This window comes from Hemicordylus capensis, chromosome 2 (genome assembly GCF_027244095.1).
Source record: "Hemicordylus capensis ecotype Gifberg chromosome 2, rHemCap1.1.pri, whole genome shotgun sequence".
NCBI classification, from domain to species: domain Eukaryota; kingdom Metazoa; phylum Chordata; class Lepidosauria; order Squamata; family Cordylidae; genus Hemicordylus; species Hemicordylus capensis.
Window position 1 is genome coordinate 3,294,253 of NC_069658.1, and position 16,395 is coordinate 3,310,647.

Sequence of the window (16,395 nt, forward strand, 5' to 3'; positions counted from 1 at the left end):
CGACCCGAAGGGGGCACGATCTGTCTCGACATGATCTGGGGGGCGCCCGCCCGCCCGCAACTTCGCCAGCCTTCCTGGCGGCGAGCAGCCGCGCTCACGCGCCGCCGCGTCCACACGTTCGGGGTCTGCTGCCCCGCGTGCCACGGCTCCCGCCGCCCCGCTGCGTCGTCCTCCTCGGGCTGGCAGCAGCAGGCGCCTTGTGCGCGTTCACACGTAGCGAAGAAGCCCTCGGGCGGCAGCTCACGTGCGTCCGAGGAGGACACGGGGGCGGAGCCTCGGCGGGGCTCGCCCAATGGCCTCCCTGCCAGCGTCGGCGCAGCCAATGGCGAGGCGGGGAGGGGGCGCGGCGGCCAGGAGCCCCCCGCCCCGTGGGGCAGCGCCCGCCAGCAGCAGCCCCTGCCCGCCCGCCCGCCCGCGGCGGGGAGGGATGGAAGCGGCTCCTCGGCCCGGATCGCGCTCGCCGCCGCCGCCTGCCCGCCCCGGTCCGCGGCAGCCGCTGCGCGCAGCCCCTCCGCTCCTCCATCTCCTGGCGCAGCAGGGCGGCGAGGGTCGCGCCGGGCCGGGCGACGGGCTGGGCTGCTGCCCCCTCCCTGCTGCCGCCCGGGCCGGCCCCTTCCCGAGCGGGCTGACTCCCGGCGAGCCGACCTCGGCCTCCCTGCTCCACGCTCGGGCCTCGCCCGCGGGACGCGCAGGCACTTGCTTCCCCGTAAGTATGTGGAGGACGGGCGCGGCGAGCGTGCCTCTGAGCGCCAGCAGAGCGCCCGTGGCGCGGCGTGTTGGCTCCGGGCGAGCCCCGCTGGCTTCCGCGCAACGAGCTCCCTTGCCGCGCGGGGCTCAGGCGCAGCTGCGGGGCTTCAGCGAAGCGCGTCGTGAGGCTGCCTGGCGCGGAGGGGCTTGAGTTCAAGGTTTGCCTGCCCGCTGTGGGAGGCTCTGCTCTCCCGGCTGAGCAGCTCCTGCCCCCCAGAGGTGTTGCGAGTCGCCACAGCAAGACGCAGCTAAGGGGGCAGGCGGGTGGGGGGGGGTCCCCCTCTGGTCCAGCGTGTCTGCCACGGGGCGGCCAAACGCTTCAGCCGAGCAGGAAGGTCACCGCGCCCCTCGCCTTGCGCTCGTTCCCCAGCACCGGGGATTCAGGGGTAGAGTGCCACCGAACCCTGGAGGCTCCACTGATCAAGCGTGGCTGACTGGCCCCACCCTCTGCCTAGGCAGACGTGCTCTTATCCCGGGGCCTCCGTACCACCTGGGCCCCCCCAAATCCTCTTGTTGGTGTGGTTGCTGCGCCTGCCAGCCTCACAGGGCAGCCAGGTGTGAGTGTGACGCCTGCTGGGTGCTTTAGAGGGGGGGTGGAGTGGGGAACGAAAGAGGTGGGGCGGGGAGATATCGAGTTGCCTGTGGAAATGTTTCTGCTCCTGAATATTTGCATCAATAGACCAGTTTTATGGTCTTACATTCTTGTGAGTCCAGTTGCTGTTTGTGCCCTCCAGAACCCACGTGTTAAAAATAGTGTGTGTGTGTAGGGGGGTGATTCTTAGGCCTTGAGGTCTAGGTGCCCCTCTGTGTCTAGGCATCCTTCTGGCTGGAGATTATCTTTGAGGAAATGACCCACTTCGCCCCTTTTGTGGCGAATAATTGCCAAGAAGGAGGCATTTTAAGAACATACAAACAGCCCTGCTGGATCAGGCCCAAGGAGGCCCATCTAGCCCAGCATCCTGTTTCACACAACGGCCCACCAGATGCCACTGGGGAGCCCACAGGCAGGAGTTGAAAGGGGCCTGCCCTCCCTCCTGCTGTAACTCCCCGCAACTGGGACTCAGAGGCATCCTGCCTTGGAGGCTGGAGGTGGCCCACAGCCCTCCCACTAGCAGCCGATGATAGACTTCTCCTCCATGAAGTTATCCAGACCCCTCTTCAGGCCATCCAGGTTGATGGCCGTCATCATATCTCGTGGCAGAGAATTCCACAAGTGTTGTGTGCAGCTTTTAAGTTTGCCCCACAAAAGGGATCACTTGAGCTGAAATGCTCTCACTTCAAAAGACGAGCGGCTTCCCTCCCCGGCCTTGAAACTTGGCCCCTGAGAGGTGCTTCTGTTGGAGGCTTTGCCCCTGAGCCCTGGCGGCTAGATGGAATCCCTGTGGCTAGTCACAGCCCTGCCTGGGGGCTAGCCTGACTGCTGGGATTCCCCCCGAGCAGCCTGCCTGCCCGTGAGATGGGGCCAGAGGCTGCCCTCTGCTCTGGGCCCCTCGGCTTCTGCCCCCTTTCCCATGTTAGCTGGGTAGCTGGCCGTGTGTGCGTGTGCAGAGCCATCTCTGCAGCCTGCAGTTGCTGAGGGGGGCTGCATGGAAGGGGGAGGCCGCGGAGGGCCAGGAAAGGGCCCCGGGGACACCCGCTTGCCATGCCGAGGGGGCTCCCTGGCTGGCTCCCTGGCTGGCTCCTGGGCATCTGCAGCCTGCTTCATAGGGCTGCCTTGAGCGCCAGAGAGCTACGCTTCGACTACAACTTCCATCATCCTGGCCCTGAATCCAGCCACTGGCCATATGTGGCCATTGTGGCTGGGGATGATGGGAGTTGTAGTCCAGCTACATCTGGGGACCTGGCATTAGGAACCCTTGCCGTTGACCTTAGCCTGGCCTGGGATGTGGTTGTGTTTCCTGCGCATCGTGTGCTCATCTGTCCTGGGGACACGTTTTGAGCATCGCAAGTGATGGAGGGCACCCACAGGTCCAGCCGCAGCTTCCTGGACATGGTGGCTGCACATTTCCCAGCCCGGGCGGTCGTGGGATTGGCTTCTGGGCAGCTGCACTGGGCTGTGCGTGGCTGCCACCCTGTCCCTGGCGGTGGCCAGAGGAGGTGGTTTTGAATGTCCGGATTAGCCCCAAGCCTGTGCCGCCGAGGGCTGGCCAAGGGGAGCCTGGGTTGGTCTTGCGGGCCTTGGATTCGGTGTGGGAGTCAGCTCTGTGCCTCTGCCGTGGATGGCTTCCCTGCCCGGGAAACTGGAATAGGAGGACTCTGCCTTGCTGAGCGGCAGAGCACACAGGCCTTTCAAAGGTGTTCTGCAACTTAAAAGTGCTCCAAAGATCAAGGGGTGTGGAATTGTGGGCAGTCCAGCTAGGAATCGGGTCCGTGGCGTGGGGGGGGGGCAGGCCTGGAATTTCAAGAGCTGGAAATGATCCCCCCCCCCGGCCCCTTTCTGTCACCCGAAGCCGTATTTCCACTGCAGAAACTGGGGCGGCGGAGAGAGCTGTTGGCTTCCAGGGGCTGAGCAGAGCTTGGAGCCTTGGTGCTTGCGAAGTGGTGGTGGTGGTGGGGGGGCTGCTTCTCCTGGAATCTCCTCCTCCTGGTCTTAAGAAAGGCACCATCTGCTGGAAGCTTCTCCTGCACAAGCCACTCAGGAATGGATGGTCTGAACTCTTGTGCCAAACAGCCGGTCTTCAATCGCTTGCTTTCCACATATATCGATTTTTAAAACATCTAAAAGTTAAATTTATATACACGTGCTGCCTAATTTCAGTGCCTTAAAAACACAGGCAGAATGTTCCAGCCACAGATCTTCTTGTGGTTGGAGATGGAGTCGTATTAGTTCCTGCCCAGGCACTGAGGCTCAGAGACGCTGCTTGTGTTGCAGAGGTAAAACTGGAGCTCGCTTTGCTTGGACTGCAGTGAGTTCTGGGACTGCTTCCCGGGGGGGGGGGGGCGGCTTTTATGCACAGTAGGTTTGCCACAAGATTACGGGGAGACTTTACTTCAAACTCGGAAGTTGTCCCCAAAAACCGGCACAAATAGTGGATTTTTTAACCCCAGATATAAATCGGATTACACCCTAAGGCACCGTGAAAAACCGGAATGGTCTGTGAACTGCTCCCCGATACCTCGCAGGGACTTTGGGGTAAATCTGGCCAAAATGTGAGCGCACCCCCTCCATTCCGGAGGAGAGGTGAGTGCGAGTTAAAGGGCTTTAGAAGCCCCCTGTGAGAAACTTCCTGGCTTTTGTTGGCTGCATCAGGATGGTGGGATGGAGGCAGGAAGGCCCCGGGGGGCTGCTGGCATCACGGCGGGGGGGGGGCACTCTGTGGCCAAAGCCCCGCCAGGCTTCAGTCAGGAAATCTAGAAAGCTTCTTGGGAAGGATTCTTCTAACTCGGGCCGGGCCTCTGCGAGCCGGTTTAGGGTGTGTTTGTCAGGCTGGGTTTGGGCCTGGAATGGAAGTTTTCTTTTAATAGAAACAGGAATGTTTTCCAGACCGGCAGAATAATTTCTCAGACCCAGATTCTCCCGCACTGCTTTGCAACTTGCTCAGAGTGGGAGTCCTGCAGTTTTGCAAGAAGCCAGGCAAAGGCTGTGTGTGTGTGTGTGGGGGGGGGGGGATCCCGAAGTGAGTGGCCCCTCCCTCTCTCCGCTCTGTTCGCTGGCTGAGGGGATCAAGTGGCATGAAGTTGGGCTGGGCCACTTAATAGGGACTCTAAGCTGGGGGGGGGCAACCTGGCCCTCCAGCTGTTGAACTACAACTCCCCTCATTCCCAGCCACCACTAACAGCTGGAGGGCCAGGCTTGCCCCGCTCTGCTCTAAGGGCTGAATAGGGAGTCCCAGAAATGCCAGTCATCGTCACCGTCGGCTGTGCACTTCTGGAGGGGCCGTAGTTCAGGGACAGAACTTGTGCTTGGCCGGCAGAGGTCCCAGGGCCTCCAAGGAGGTCTAGGAAGGACCCCTGCCTGGAACCCTGGAGAGCTGCTGCCAGCCCGTGTAGACAATACTGAGCAAGAGGGACTAGCCGTCTGACTCAGTTGAAGGCAGCTTTATCTCTTCAAATATTTTCAGCGCCTCTGAAAAGCCTTGTTTGGATATTATGTCTGCCTGCATCCAGACGTCTGTACGCATGAATATGTTTTTGTGTGAATGACTGCCCTGTGTTCTTTTTAGAAGTGAACCTGCGTACAGGCCCCTTGAATGCAGGGTGCAGAGAGGATGTGTATTGTTGTATCTGTGTTTAATGTAATGTGTGAACAGCTGCTCACCTGTGTACAGATCTGCCTGTGTGTACACATACTAGCTGTATTCACGTGGCGTGTGAATAGGGCTAGGCCTTTTGGGCAGCCTCTCCTTCCCCTCACATCCCAGTCTGCCATGAGTTAGGAACACAGGAAGCTGCCCTATACTGAGTCAGACCACTGGTCCATCTAGTTCAGCATTGTCTTCACAGACTGGCAGCGGCTTCTCCCAGGTTGCAGGCAGGAGTCTCTCTCAGCCCAATCTTGGAGATGCCGCCAGGGAGGGAACTGGGAACCTTCTGCTCTTCCCAAAGCGGCTCCATCCCCTGAGGGGAGTATCTCTCGCAGTGCTCGCACTTCTAGTCTCCCATTCCTATGCAACCAGGGTGGGCCCTGCTTAGCTAGGGGGACCAGTCATGCTTGCGACCACAAGACCAGCCCTCCCCTTGGCAATTGTAGGCAGGCAATTGGGTTTCTCCCTAAATCGCTCTCCCCTGCACCCAGGGACAGCAAGAAGCTCACCAGGCCGTCCAGCCAAGTTCTGTGGCTGCTCTTGCGGCCATTTGGGTTGGGAACCAACCTGGCCAGGCCCTTCCGGATTTCACAAGCAGCCCAGGGGGGTCCTGGGGAGGGTGTTGCATCCCAGCGTCCTCAGTGCTGTTGCAAGGAGTGTTGGATCCTCCCCTCTAACGGGGATTCCCAGACGTCGTTGACTACAGCCCCCAGAGTCCCCAAGCAGAAGCCATTGCGGAGGGGGATTATGGGAGCTGTAGTCGACCACGTCTGGGAATCCCTGTTAGAGGGAGCGCTGGGCGCTTGAACCCTGGGCATGTGCCCTGCAGCCAGATGTCTTGGACTGGCTCTGGACCCAGCTAAAGTGTCTGGAGGAAGCCCCAAAGGAGCCCCCCTGCTTCCAAGTGGCAGAGTCCCCAGTGGCTGCCCTAATGCAGGCCGCCCCAACCTTGGGGGCCCAGATGGCGCTGGACTACCCGCCCCATCATCTCCCGCCACAAAGGCCCTCGAGGTGTCCGCCACCGTCTGGGGGCCAAGGTGGGGGGTCGCTGGCTTGGATGGCACCTGTGCAGTCACTCTCCTGGCTTGGGGCTGCTCCTGCTCCTCCTGCTCTCTGAGGGCCTGGAAACCCTGCCCCCCCCCCACTCCCTGCCCTCCGAGGCCTGCTGGGAGCCTCATGGCCGCACCCTGCCCGAAGGAGCCCTTCAGGCTGGCCCGCAGGAGGAGGAGGAGGAGCGACCCAGGGCTGCCGAGCGAGAGGAGCTGCAGACTGACTCCCTCGGTTAGCTTGAGGAAGAGAACAGCTCGCCCGCCGGACTTCCTCTCCACCGCCCAGAGGCGGCTTGGGGTCCTCTAAGGTCATCAGCTGATCTCTCGAGGCAGGAAATGAGATGGAAGTTTCTGGGCGGCGGCGGCGGCAGCAGTCAGGGCCGGAGAGCCAAGCCGGGGCGGGGGGGGCAGTGGCTGGGAATGAATTGGGTGGGGGGCAGCCGAAGGGGTCTGGTGCCCACAGCAGAGCGGGAGCCTCCTCTTTGCAGCAGGCGTGGGAACAGAGGGCACTTCCGTAACCAAGCTGGTGTGTTGCGAGGAGCCCGCAGGAGGAGCCAGGGTGCTCAGCGGGGGGGGGCTGCTCCTGCACCCCACTGTGACCCCAGGCAGAGTCGCGAGTAACAGCAGACCTTGCTCTGAGCCTGGGCTCTGCCCCCCCCAGCATCCCTTATGAGTGCATGCCGGGCTCAGCTCTGGCATGAGTTGAGGGGGAGTGCCTCTGAGCGTGTGCAGAATGCCTCTCCCTCACCCCCGAGTGACTGAGGCAGCCCCCACCCCAAGAAATCTAGCGCTGAGGACTCAGGCTCACCCTCCCAGCTCAGGCTGTCGGTGGAGAAAGCAGTCCTGCAGGGCTTGGTGACGTCTGCCCTTGACCTCGAGCCACGAGCCGTGACAGGCATGGCCGGCTGGCTCGGCTGTTCCCGTGGCTGCAGAGGTGCCCCTGGCTGCTGGCCGAGGGCATAGCTTTTGCACTTGGCTTGCCGCAGCCTGCACGGTGTCCCTCGAGGGTTCCCGCCCTTGGGCGCCCAGCTGTCGTTGCATGGGCGGAGCCACCGTTGGGCCAGCGGGTTCAAAGAACCCGGGCCATGCCCAATCAGGGGCTCTGCCTCGCGGCCCCGACACGCCCCTTGCGTCTGACATCAGGCGTGGGGGGGGCGGGTTTAGCTCCCGACCGGAGCCTCGAGGCATCTGAGGTCAGACGCAGGGGGCGGGGCCACGGCCGCCACACGCAGGCCGCCGGCGGTCAGGCTCCGCCACTGTGTCATTGGACTACAGCTCCCTTCATGGCTTGGGGGCAGGGGGGGGGTTGTAGTCCCACAACCTCTGGGTCCCCTGGGGCGAGGGAGGTTGCCCAGCCTCGTGGCAGCCTCTCCTGGCTGTTGTTTGCGCTGCGCTCTTGAAGCCCTTTAAAGTCCACTCTTTGTGTTGGGTTTTGGGGACAGCGTTGAGTTTGCAGTGAAGCCTGCTGGGTGGCACAGTCCCAGCAGGGCCCGGCTCTGCGGAACGCAGTAGGGATGCCTCTGCCCTTGACTGAGGAAGCCCTCTTGGTTTGACTTGGCTGTGAAACACGGCTCGGTGCTCAGCTCTGTGGGAGGCATGGCCACCGGAGCCATCGCTGGGCTGTGGGCTGCTTCGGTTGCTGAGAGCCCTTCTGCGTTTTAAGTGGGACGCAGTTCGGCTCCTTTCAGGGCAGGCCAAGCAGCACCGGCATCCAGCGGGCCCTCTTCTGCTCGGAGGCGCTGGAGGGCCCAGCTCCGTTGGGACGGAGGGTGCTTTCCAGCGCTGTGAACCCTGACGGCCTCCCCATGAGAGCCTGCGCTGGGGCTTCCACCACACCACGCTTGTGCAAAGGCATAAGTGTTCCAGTCAGTGGAAGGCGAAGGGGGGCTCAGCACCCTGCAGGATCGGACTCCTGCTGACTGAAAGGGAACAAAGGCTGTATTGTAGCCCTTGCCCCGGGTGTCCTCGGCTCCTCGGCGTGGAGTGGCTGAGGTGATGTTTCCTGGGCGATGGATGGCACAGAGGACTCTGCTGTTCCCGTCTTGTAGCTCAGCCCAGAAGTTCCAGCTGAGGCCACACAGGAAGCTGCCTTCTACCGAGTCAGACTCTTGGCCCATCGAGCTCAGTATTGTCTACCCAGACTGGCAGCGGCTTCTCCAAGGTTGCAGGCAGGAGTCTCTCTCCCAGCCCTATCTCGTTGGAGATGCTGCCCAGGAAGGAACTTGGAACCTAGATGCTCTTCCCAGAGTGGCCCCGTCGTCCCTTCAGGGGAATATCTTTCAGTGCTCACACACGGAGTCACCTGTTCAAATACAAACCAGGGCAGACCCAGCTTAGCAAAGGGGACGATCCTGCTTGCTACCACAGGCCCAGCTCTCCTCCCACTTGCATGGTGGACGGCATCTGATGAATGCTCAGAATCCCAGCAGAAGCTTAGGCTGGGCACAAAACCCCTCACCCCACAATCCCCGTGGCAAGCTCCCAGCCCCACCCATCCCCACGGATGGGGAAACTTCTGTTTTGCCTCAGTCTTTCCTTCTTCTAAAATACTTGGAATTCTTGCAGACCTGCAAAACGACAACTGAATTATGTGACTGAAATAATTATGAATTTATCTCTATGAATTTATATCCCACCTTCTGGCTCTTAATCGTTCTCAAAGACAGCTAACAATTAAGAAAATCGATATGATAAAGCACTCCTATCACAACAACAGTTGCTTAAACACAGATCAAGCTGCAGAGAACTGGCTTTGCCCCGGCCCCCTTCACCATTCCACCCTATTAAAATAGGCCTCCCACGTTTATTTAACATATTTATTTGACATAATTTTATACTGCCCAGAACTTATGTCTCTGGGCAGTTTAGAACAAAAATGACCACAGGAAAGTTAAAACATTAGTTAAAACAAATAAATGACAATGGAGAAATTAAAACATTGGTTAAAAGAAATGACAGCAAAAAGTTAAAACCTTACAATAATTTAAAATTTTAAAATGATACCTTAAAATAATGTTAAAATGGTATTTAATTAAAAGCCTGGGTGAACAGATGTGTCTTTAAAGATTTATTTATTTATTTTTAATTGTCAGAGATGGGGAGGCTCTTATTTCATCAGGGTTGTAGGATTTCCGCACCAAGGAGACCAAAGAGCCACATTCCCCAGAACTGGTTTTAACTATTGTTTGTTCTGTGTTTAAGCTACTTTTGTTGTTGTTGTGATAGGAGTGCTTTATTATATTTTGATTTTCTTAATTGTTTGCTGTCTTGGAGGCCAATTAGTAGCCAGAAGGTGGGATGTAAATTCATAGATGGGGAAGACAAATATTTCAGTCACATAATTCAGTAGCCGTTTTTCAGGTCTGCAAGAATTCCAGGCATTTGTCTGCTGCTGTCCACATGTTCCTAAGCCACCCTTTTCAACCTTCAAGAGATCTAGCAACTTGCTTAAAGCAAAGGTTAATGCTCTTGCCATGACGTGTGTCTTTGTCTTTTTGTGAAATGTCTGAATGTATGTGTGCACACACTGCCTTGATACTGCCGCCCAGAACAAGACTCATTCCACAGACAGATCAAAAAAATTAGAGCGCTGCAGGTGAGGAAGCAGGCACATCAGATCCCAGAAAGGGGCTGGCTGGCAGCACTCTGTGGTTGCCATTTCTGTAAGGGGGTGTGTGTGTGCGTGCCGGGTAAGGGGCAATTTGGGCAAGTGCAGCTTCTCACCTTTGCAGTACTCCGATATGCACAGCTGCATCGGTGGATGTGTTACAGTGGAGCAAATGCCATCTTGGCCACCCCTATTAATGGGATCCGTCTTTGCAGGCCAGGTCTGGGACACCCCAAAGCTGAAGGGCACAGAGGAGATGCTGTGAGTGACTGTGGTCCACCCCCAACCCCCCCCCCGGGAGCAACTGGCGCCGCCGTCTTCTCCAGCAGCAGACGCAGAGACCTGCGCTCCGTGCCAGTGCTGGCTCCTGATCTCTGCCTCCTCGGCGGTTCCTCCAGCGCAAGCCCACAGAGACCCTTGCTCCTGCCAGGCTGAGAGCCCCGTTTCTGCCTCTGCAGCTGGGGACGAAGTCTCGATGGGAACGGCAAATGGCCGCCGCTTTTAAGGATGACCTCTGCAGACTTGAAGCCACCCCTGTTGGGAAAAGAGGAGCTGGTGACGCAGGACGCCTTCATGGCCTCCACTTAGGAGGTGAGGCGTCTGTATTTGCGCAGGAGGCACCGCGAGTTGCTCGCTCGCTCGCTCGCTCTGGGCACGCTCCTGGGAGAGGAGCGAGCGTTGAATGACTCCTTCGAGAGAAAGAGACCCTGACGCTGTTTGCTAGCAAGGCTGGGGCGGCATCAGAGGGAAGGGCCGTCCCTGGCAGTCTGGTTGGCAGCTGTGCACCCTGCCCCACCCCCTGGGGGACCCACCATGGGGGCGGGCCTCTCCACCGGTGCCATCGTTGCGATTGCCTTCAATGGGGTCCTTGCCGTGCTCCTCCTCGTCCTCTTCCTGATCCTCTGCAAGGCCTGCAGGACGCCCTCCTGCCCCGACAGGAGCCCCTCTCCCGAGGCGGAGGAGAAGGGGAATGAGGAGAAGTACCTGCTGCAGCCCGGATCCTGAGCGCTTGGCCCCGATTCCACCGTCCGCGGCTCTGGAGGGTCCCGGGCGCTCTTGGCCTGTCCCCGGAGCAGCTTGGCTTAAGCAGAGGTGGCCACCTGGTCCCGGTTGGGGAGGGGATCTCTGCGCGATGGAGGAGGAGGAGGAGGAGGAGGAAAGCCCTCGAGGGAGCCCAGAGGAGCCGGGGTGGCTCTTCCAGCCGAGGGGCTTGGGGCGGAGGAGCCAGCCGGGCCTCCTCACCCAGCAGGCAGGGTGGGCTTGCGGTGGGCCCTCTTGCCTTGGCCAGGCCAGACCCGGCAGCGGGAAGAGCCACTCAGCTGCTCCCCCTGGGCTCCTTGGTAGGTCTCCCTTCCGGCTCTTCCTGGTGTCGGCTGAAGCTGGGATGGCTCCGGGGGCCGTTGAGAGAGTGCCCCGCCCTCCTTGGGGCAGAGGGCCGCGCCCAATGGCCGCTCAGTGGTTTCTGGGGAGCCGAGCCATGTTCAAGGCCTCGCCCGGGTGCCTTCTTGGAGGCCGTCTCCAGCAGGCCGCCGTGAGGGTTTGGCTGGGGCTCCGCACACCTGCCCAGATGGAGTGGGGCACCCTCTTTCCAGTGGCCGCTGATGAGACCTGAGGATATGCAAGCCTGCTGGCTGCTGGTGGGCCTTGGTTGCCGTCTGGGGAGGCTGCTGAGCTACTTCCTGGGTCTCGGCGGCGTTTCTCTTCTCCTCCCTCCAGAGCCCTCCTTGTCACGGCAACTTCAGGGCAAGGGAGGGAAGCCCAGAGGATCGGGCCCAGAGGAGCGGCCACATCTGGCGCAGGTGTGGTTGCCGGGCACTGAGGCTCCCACTGTTGGCCGGGAATGACGGAGGGAGGGAGGGAGGAGATGCCGGTAGGGCCCGGTTCAGAGCAGCGCCCTTGCTTGTGTTCAGGCGCCCCGGGGCAGAGCTGCCGGCTTCCCTCGCTGGAAGCCGGGTGGGGGTGGCAGCCCCAGAGGAGGGCTTGCGGAGGCGAGCCTCTTGTTGCCCCTTCCCCATCCCCTCCGCAGAGGCAGGTGGCCGCGAGCCTTGGCCGTCAAGAGCCCATCGGTTTACCAAGGGCGGGAGAGAAGTGGGCGCAGCCTCAGCAGCAGCCCCCACTCTGTCCCCGCTGGAGGAAGTGCAGCCTGGCTGAGGCCCCCAGCTCCCCACCATCCCTGTTCCCAAAGGTGTCCAAGAGGATCTCCCCCCCCACCCCTGCCATAGTAGGGCAGCCAGAGCTCGACAGGGGAGAAAGGGGCTCTCTCTGGACCAGACGGCCTCGCTGGGGGGGGGGCAGGGGCACTTGGTGGCTTGATGCCTCGGCCCGCCTTGGCCCCTGGAGCGAGTAGCTGCTGCCGTCCGTCACTCAGGGAGCCGGACCCACGGAGGAGCCCTGCCCGAGGGGAATTCCCTGCTATGGGCCTATGGCGCTCAGGAGCAAGAGGTGGCTCCCCCATGCGCGGGCCCGGCATGGGCTTGGAAGCTGGCGCCGGCCCAGCCCCACTCCTCCCTTCGCTTCCTGGCAGCACCCAGCTGAGCCCCGGGGGTGGGGGCTTTGTTTGTAGGGGGTGTCGTTCCAGCAGCCTTTCCTCCCAGAGGTGGTGCTGAGCCTGGAGAAGCCGGTTGCTCCAGCCCCGCCTCTTCCCAAGGAGTCTGCTGGGGCCGGTGCCTGAAGCAGGCAGAGCCCTGGCGGGAAGAGGCGGGTGGAGGGCACAGCAGGGGCGGGGTCTCCCTGGGGGTCTCGGTCACGTCCCTGTGTTGCTAAGAGGCAGAGCAGCTGACTCCCTCCCGCCTCCCGCTGCGGACTCCCCGCTGGGTGTGACACGTCCCTTCCTGACTGTGACTTCTACGGGCCCAATAAAACCATCAGAGTTTGACAGTCTGCTGTTCTGCTTGGCTTTTGTCCGGGGGGGGGGGGAGGGAGCAGCTCCGCCCAAGAAGGCCCCCCCCCGCCCCCGCAGCTGGGCTCAGGGGGCTTTATGGCTGAGCTTCCTGGCCGCAAAGGCATGCCGGGCCAGGGAAGGCACAGCCGCCTCTGCTCTTCCCAGCGCCTCAGTCTGCGGCGCCCTAACAGCGCCAGGCAGATCTGGGCCAGCGTGGGTGGGAGCGGCACATTCGCTCGTGGGTGCGGACGGAGGTGTGGCTGGGAAGAGGCCGCTGCTGCCTGCGCGCCTGTGAGCGCCTGTGCCGATTGCGGCCTGCTTGCCCGGCACACGTGGTCTGGGCCCCAGGCTTGGCTGCGGTGCCTCTGGCCAGGGCTCCGCTGCAGCCTCCGTCCTTTGCCTGCTGGGCTCCCTTCCTCTTCCCCAGGCTGCCCTCCTGGACTAAGAACGAAGCTGGAAGGTCCTGCTGTGCAAATAGGAGCCAGCAGGAAGGCTGCAGCCAGTTCACACCGGGCCTCAGCAGTAGCAGGTGCTGCCTTGCTGGGGTCCCTGGAGAAGAAGCAGCTCGTCCTCCTCTTCCCACCACGCCCGTAAGTGGCCGCCTCTCCTACAAGCTCTTGCAGCCCGGGCCTGGGGCCCCTCCCTCGCCATGGGCCAGAGAGCTGCCAACCTGCTGCCCCCACCCCACTTCCCCACCGCTTTCCCTTCCTCTCCACTCCCAGGGTGTGTTGCGGTCCTTGCGTTCACTCCGCATGGCTGTAAATTCCCAGCTTTTATTTTTTTGATGCAAAAACAAACCCAACAACACGTCTTTGTGTCAGAACGAAGAGGCGCCAGCCCAGCTGTCCCCGGACAAAGGGGTGCTTGTCTGCGGTGTCCAGCGCTTGCTGGTCCCAGGCAGGGAGGGGTGGGCCGGGGAGAGCCCGGCTGCCTCACTTGCTGGCTTTGGCCACTGGCTCTCGTACCAGGTTGAGCAGCTTGTCCAGCTTCGCAATCTCCACTTCAGGGCCCTTCTGCACCTCCTGGCCTTTCTTCTCCTGCAAAAGACAGCAATGCCAGTGGTTAGAGGGCGGCCTGCTGCAGACAGAGCTGGCTGGGGGGGGGGGCAGCTCCTGGCTGTGCAGACGCTGCTCCCCAGGCATGCTTCATTCAGAGGGCTGCTTCTCAACCGCCTCCCTTCTGCCCCCTCCGAGAGCGGCTTGGCACAGGCACGGAGCCCCTCCAGCAAACAGTCTCTTTCTCCTACTGCAACAATGGTGCTGGGGGGGGGGGGATTTTCCCGGCTGCCTGCACAGGCAGCTGACGTGGGAGCATTGAGGGGCTGCCTTGCCTTCACTGCTGGGACCCGGCGGTGCAGTCCAAGTACCACCCCTCAGGAGGAGTCAGAGGGCCTTCTGTGCCCCCTTTCAGGGGAGCATGTGTGGGAAGAGTTCATTTAGAGGCATGGACTTGTTGCGGGAAAACATCCCTTCATGCTCCTAAAGAGCCACACCCAGAGTTTCCCTGCCCTGGGCATCGCCTGGGAGTTGTGTGCCCAGGCCCTGCACAAAACGATTTGTATCCCAGTTCTCCATCACAATGTTCAAGGTGGCTCACAGCAAAAAAGCAGATCAAATAAGTGTAGACTCAAAGCATTGCTCCCCAAACGTTCTGTTGACAATCCACAAAGAGAATAAAGTGCTAAAGGCCCAGAGCCTGCTTGAGAAGACGCCTGTTTGCCTGGGAGCAAGAAAGCAACCTGGGGGGTGAGTCCCGCTTCTCTCAGCAGGGAAGAGAGATGCCAGCTCTCTCTGTGGCCCCCAATGTGCCTCCCTTGTGTCCCCAGCAAAGGTGCTTCATGTGCGGGTGAGACCCTCAGGCTGTCCCGGGCCTTGGATCTTAATTGGGGCCCCAACAGACACTGCCCTGGGATGGTGGTTCTGCTGGGCTGCTAGCCCGCTGAGGCAGGGGAAGCGTGGGTGTGCACTTGGCTCCCATTTGGGCCTGGGGTAGGGTTCGCTGCCCTGCTGGTGGTGGCCCCCTCCTGTCTCCAAGGCACCTAGCTTGCTTTCCCAAGACCCAGCATCATCAGCAGCAGCATCAGAGGAGTGGTGAGACGCTGCCAGGTATGCAGTCCAAAATTAAAGCGTTTGCAGGGCTGCGTGGGCAAGCACACCCCACAAGAGTGGGGTGGGGTGGTGGGGAGCAATTCAGTTGGGAGCAAGGCTCCTTCTGCTTGCCTTGCGCACGCTGCCGCCACTGCCGGTAGTGCGGCTAATCTGCGGTCCCGTTCCATAATCCTCTGCCCAACTGGGCAGCAGGCAGTCTGGCTGACTCATGGAACAAATGAGGATTACCGACTGTTGGGACTAATTCTCTGCAACAGCAGCAGGGCGGGGGGGGGGGTGTTCCGCTGTAACTGAGCCACTGAGCAGATGCCGCTAGTGACAGCTCTGCACTTTCAAGGCAGCGAGCGCGGAAGAGAAGACGGAGAGCAGCAGTGCCAAAAGCCAAGCTCAATGCTGCCGGGGTTTTTTGCGGGGGGGGGACTGAAGAATCCCCCCCAGCCCAAGAGGCCGGTTGTAGTGGCTGTGATGGGATTGGGTGGGATTAGTGCGGGATGATTAGTCTGGAGACTCCATATTGAGGCCTCGGGATTAGCAGGGACCAGCCTGTGTTCAGGAGGGGAGGGGAGGCACTTGGAGCACCGCCCGCCCCGTGGAAGCCTCCCCCACCCAGCAAATGGGGGGAGTCGAAGCCACCGGGGTGATGACGGAGGCTGCTGTGGCGGTGAGAAGAGCCTCCGTCTGAGGGCTGAAGGGGGCTCGGGCCGCTTGGCGCCTGACACGGAAGCTGCCCACCTCAAGGGAATCTCAAGCGGCAGCCTGCCCGCCCCAGCAAGAGGACAGCTGGGAGACGAGTCTGTTGGCAAACCCCACCGGGCTTCATGTTTTCTTTACATGTTTACCAAAAGAAAAATAGGTGCAGACTTCAAAACTAGGCATACAGCTACAAACTCAAATGTGGGAACAGACCTTAGAAGTGGGCCGCGGTGTGAAACAGGACGCTGGGCTAGGTAGGCCTTGGGCCTGATCCAGCTGGGCTGTCCTTCTAAAAGGTTGAGACTGCTGAGAGTTACCAGAATGGCAAGGGGGCTAAAGCCTTCCCTGAGGGTCAAATCCTGCCCAGATATGGACTTCAGGTCTGGCTCACACATAGAAACATAGGCAGCTACCATATACTGAGTCAGACCATAGGTCCATCTAGCTCAGTGTTGTCTTCACAGACTGGCAGCGGCTTCTCCCAAGGTTGCAGGCAGGAATCTCTCAGTCCAATCTTGGAGATGCTGCCAGGGAGGGGACTTACAACCTTCTGCTCTTCCCAGAGCGGCTCCATCCCTCAAGGGGAATCTCTTCCAGTGCTGCTCACACTTCCAGTCTCCCATTCAAATGCAACCAGGGTGGACCCTGCTTAGCTAAGGGGACCAGTCATGCTTGCTACCACCAGACCAGCTCTCCTCTCTTGGCCCCGCTGCGCTTCATTTTGCAGCACTGGGTGACTCTCAGCAAAATGTGTGCCCTGTTGCCATGAGCAGGATTGTGCTTGAGATCGCTCTGGGCAGCAGTATCAGAGTTCCATCTGTGGTGGCGCATTCCTACATGCAAGTTATCCCAGGCAGGTCAATGAGTGGTAAGCAGTGGGGAGTGAGTCAGCCCTGCTTCATTTGTATGCATGCCCAGCGATGAGAACGGATGTGTGCTACCAGGAATGAAGGGCCCATGCGCCTAAGGGTGGCGGGGCCACAAGAAGAGGTTGCCACAAGAAGAGGTTGGCCCAGGCCCCAAAGGGCCAAAGGATGCCTGTGGCTGGGTGGGGCTTTTGTGCTGC

At 60.4% G+C, this 16,395-nt stretch overlaps 2 protein-coding genes across 4 annotated transcripts in view; one reads left to right on the forward strand and one right to left on the reverse strand.

Moving 5' to 3' along the window:
• Window positions 1-220: 220 nt before the first annotated feature.
• Window positions 221-10,454, forward strand: LOC128345137 (atherin-like). The gene is made up of 2 exons (XM_053296611.1): window positions 221-706; window positions 9,863-10,454. The coding sequence occupies exons 1-2, from the start codon at window positions 293-295 to the stop codon at window positions 9,887-9,889; spliced, it is 441 nt and encodes a 146-aa protein (XP_053152586.1). The 5' UTR covers window positions 221-292; the 3' UTR covers window positions 9,890-10,454.
• Window positions 10,455-13,281: 2,827 nt separating this feature from the next.
• Window positions 13,282-16,395, reverse strand: part of DNAI1 (dynein axonemal intermediate chain 1) — a 191,000-nt gene continuing 187,886 nt past the window's right edge. For all 3 annotated transcript variants that reach the window (XM_053296607.1, XM_053296608.1, XM_053296606.1), the window contains one exon: window positions 13,282-13,565. In XM_053296607.1, coding sequence (XP_053152582.1) covers window positions 13,461-13,565 — 105 coding nt within the window. In that variant the 3' untranslated portion in view covers window positions 13,282-13,460. The remainder of the gene's footprint in view (window positions 13,566-16,395) is intronic.

What these genes read in the sequence shown, in the direction of transcription:
- LOC128345137 (XM_053296611.1), top strand. Translation starts at nt 293, where the DNA reads ATGGCCTCCCTGCCAGCGTCGGCGCAGCCAATGGCGAGGCGGGGAGGG. An exon ending in GCGCAGGCACTTGCTTCCCC is followed by an intron (nt 707 to 9,862) that starts GTAAGTATGTGG and finishes CCGTCTTTGCAG; the next exon opens with GCCAGGTCTGGGACACCCCA.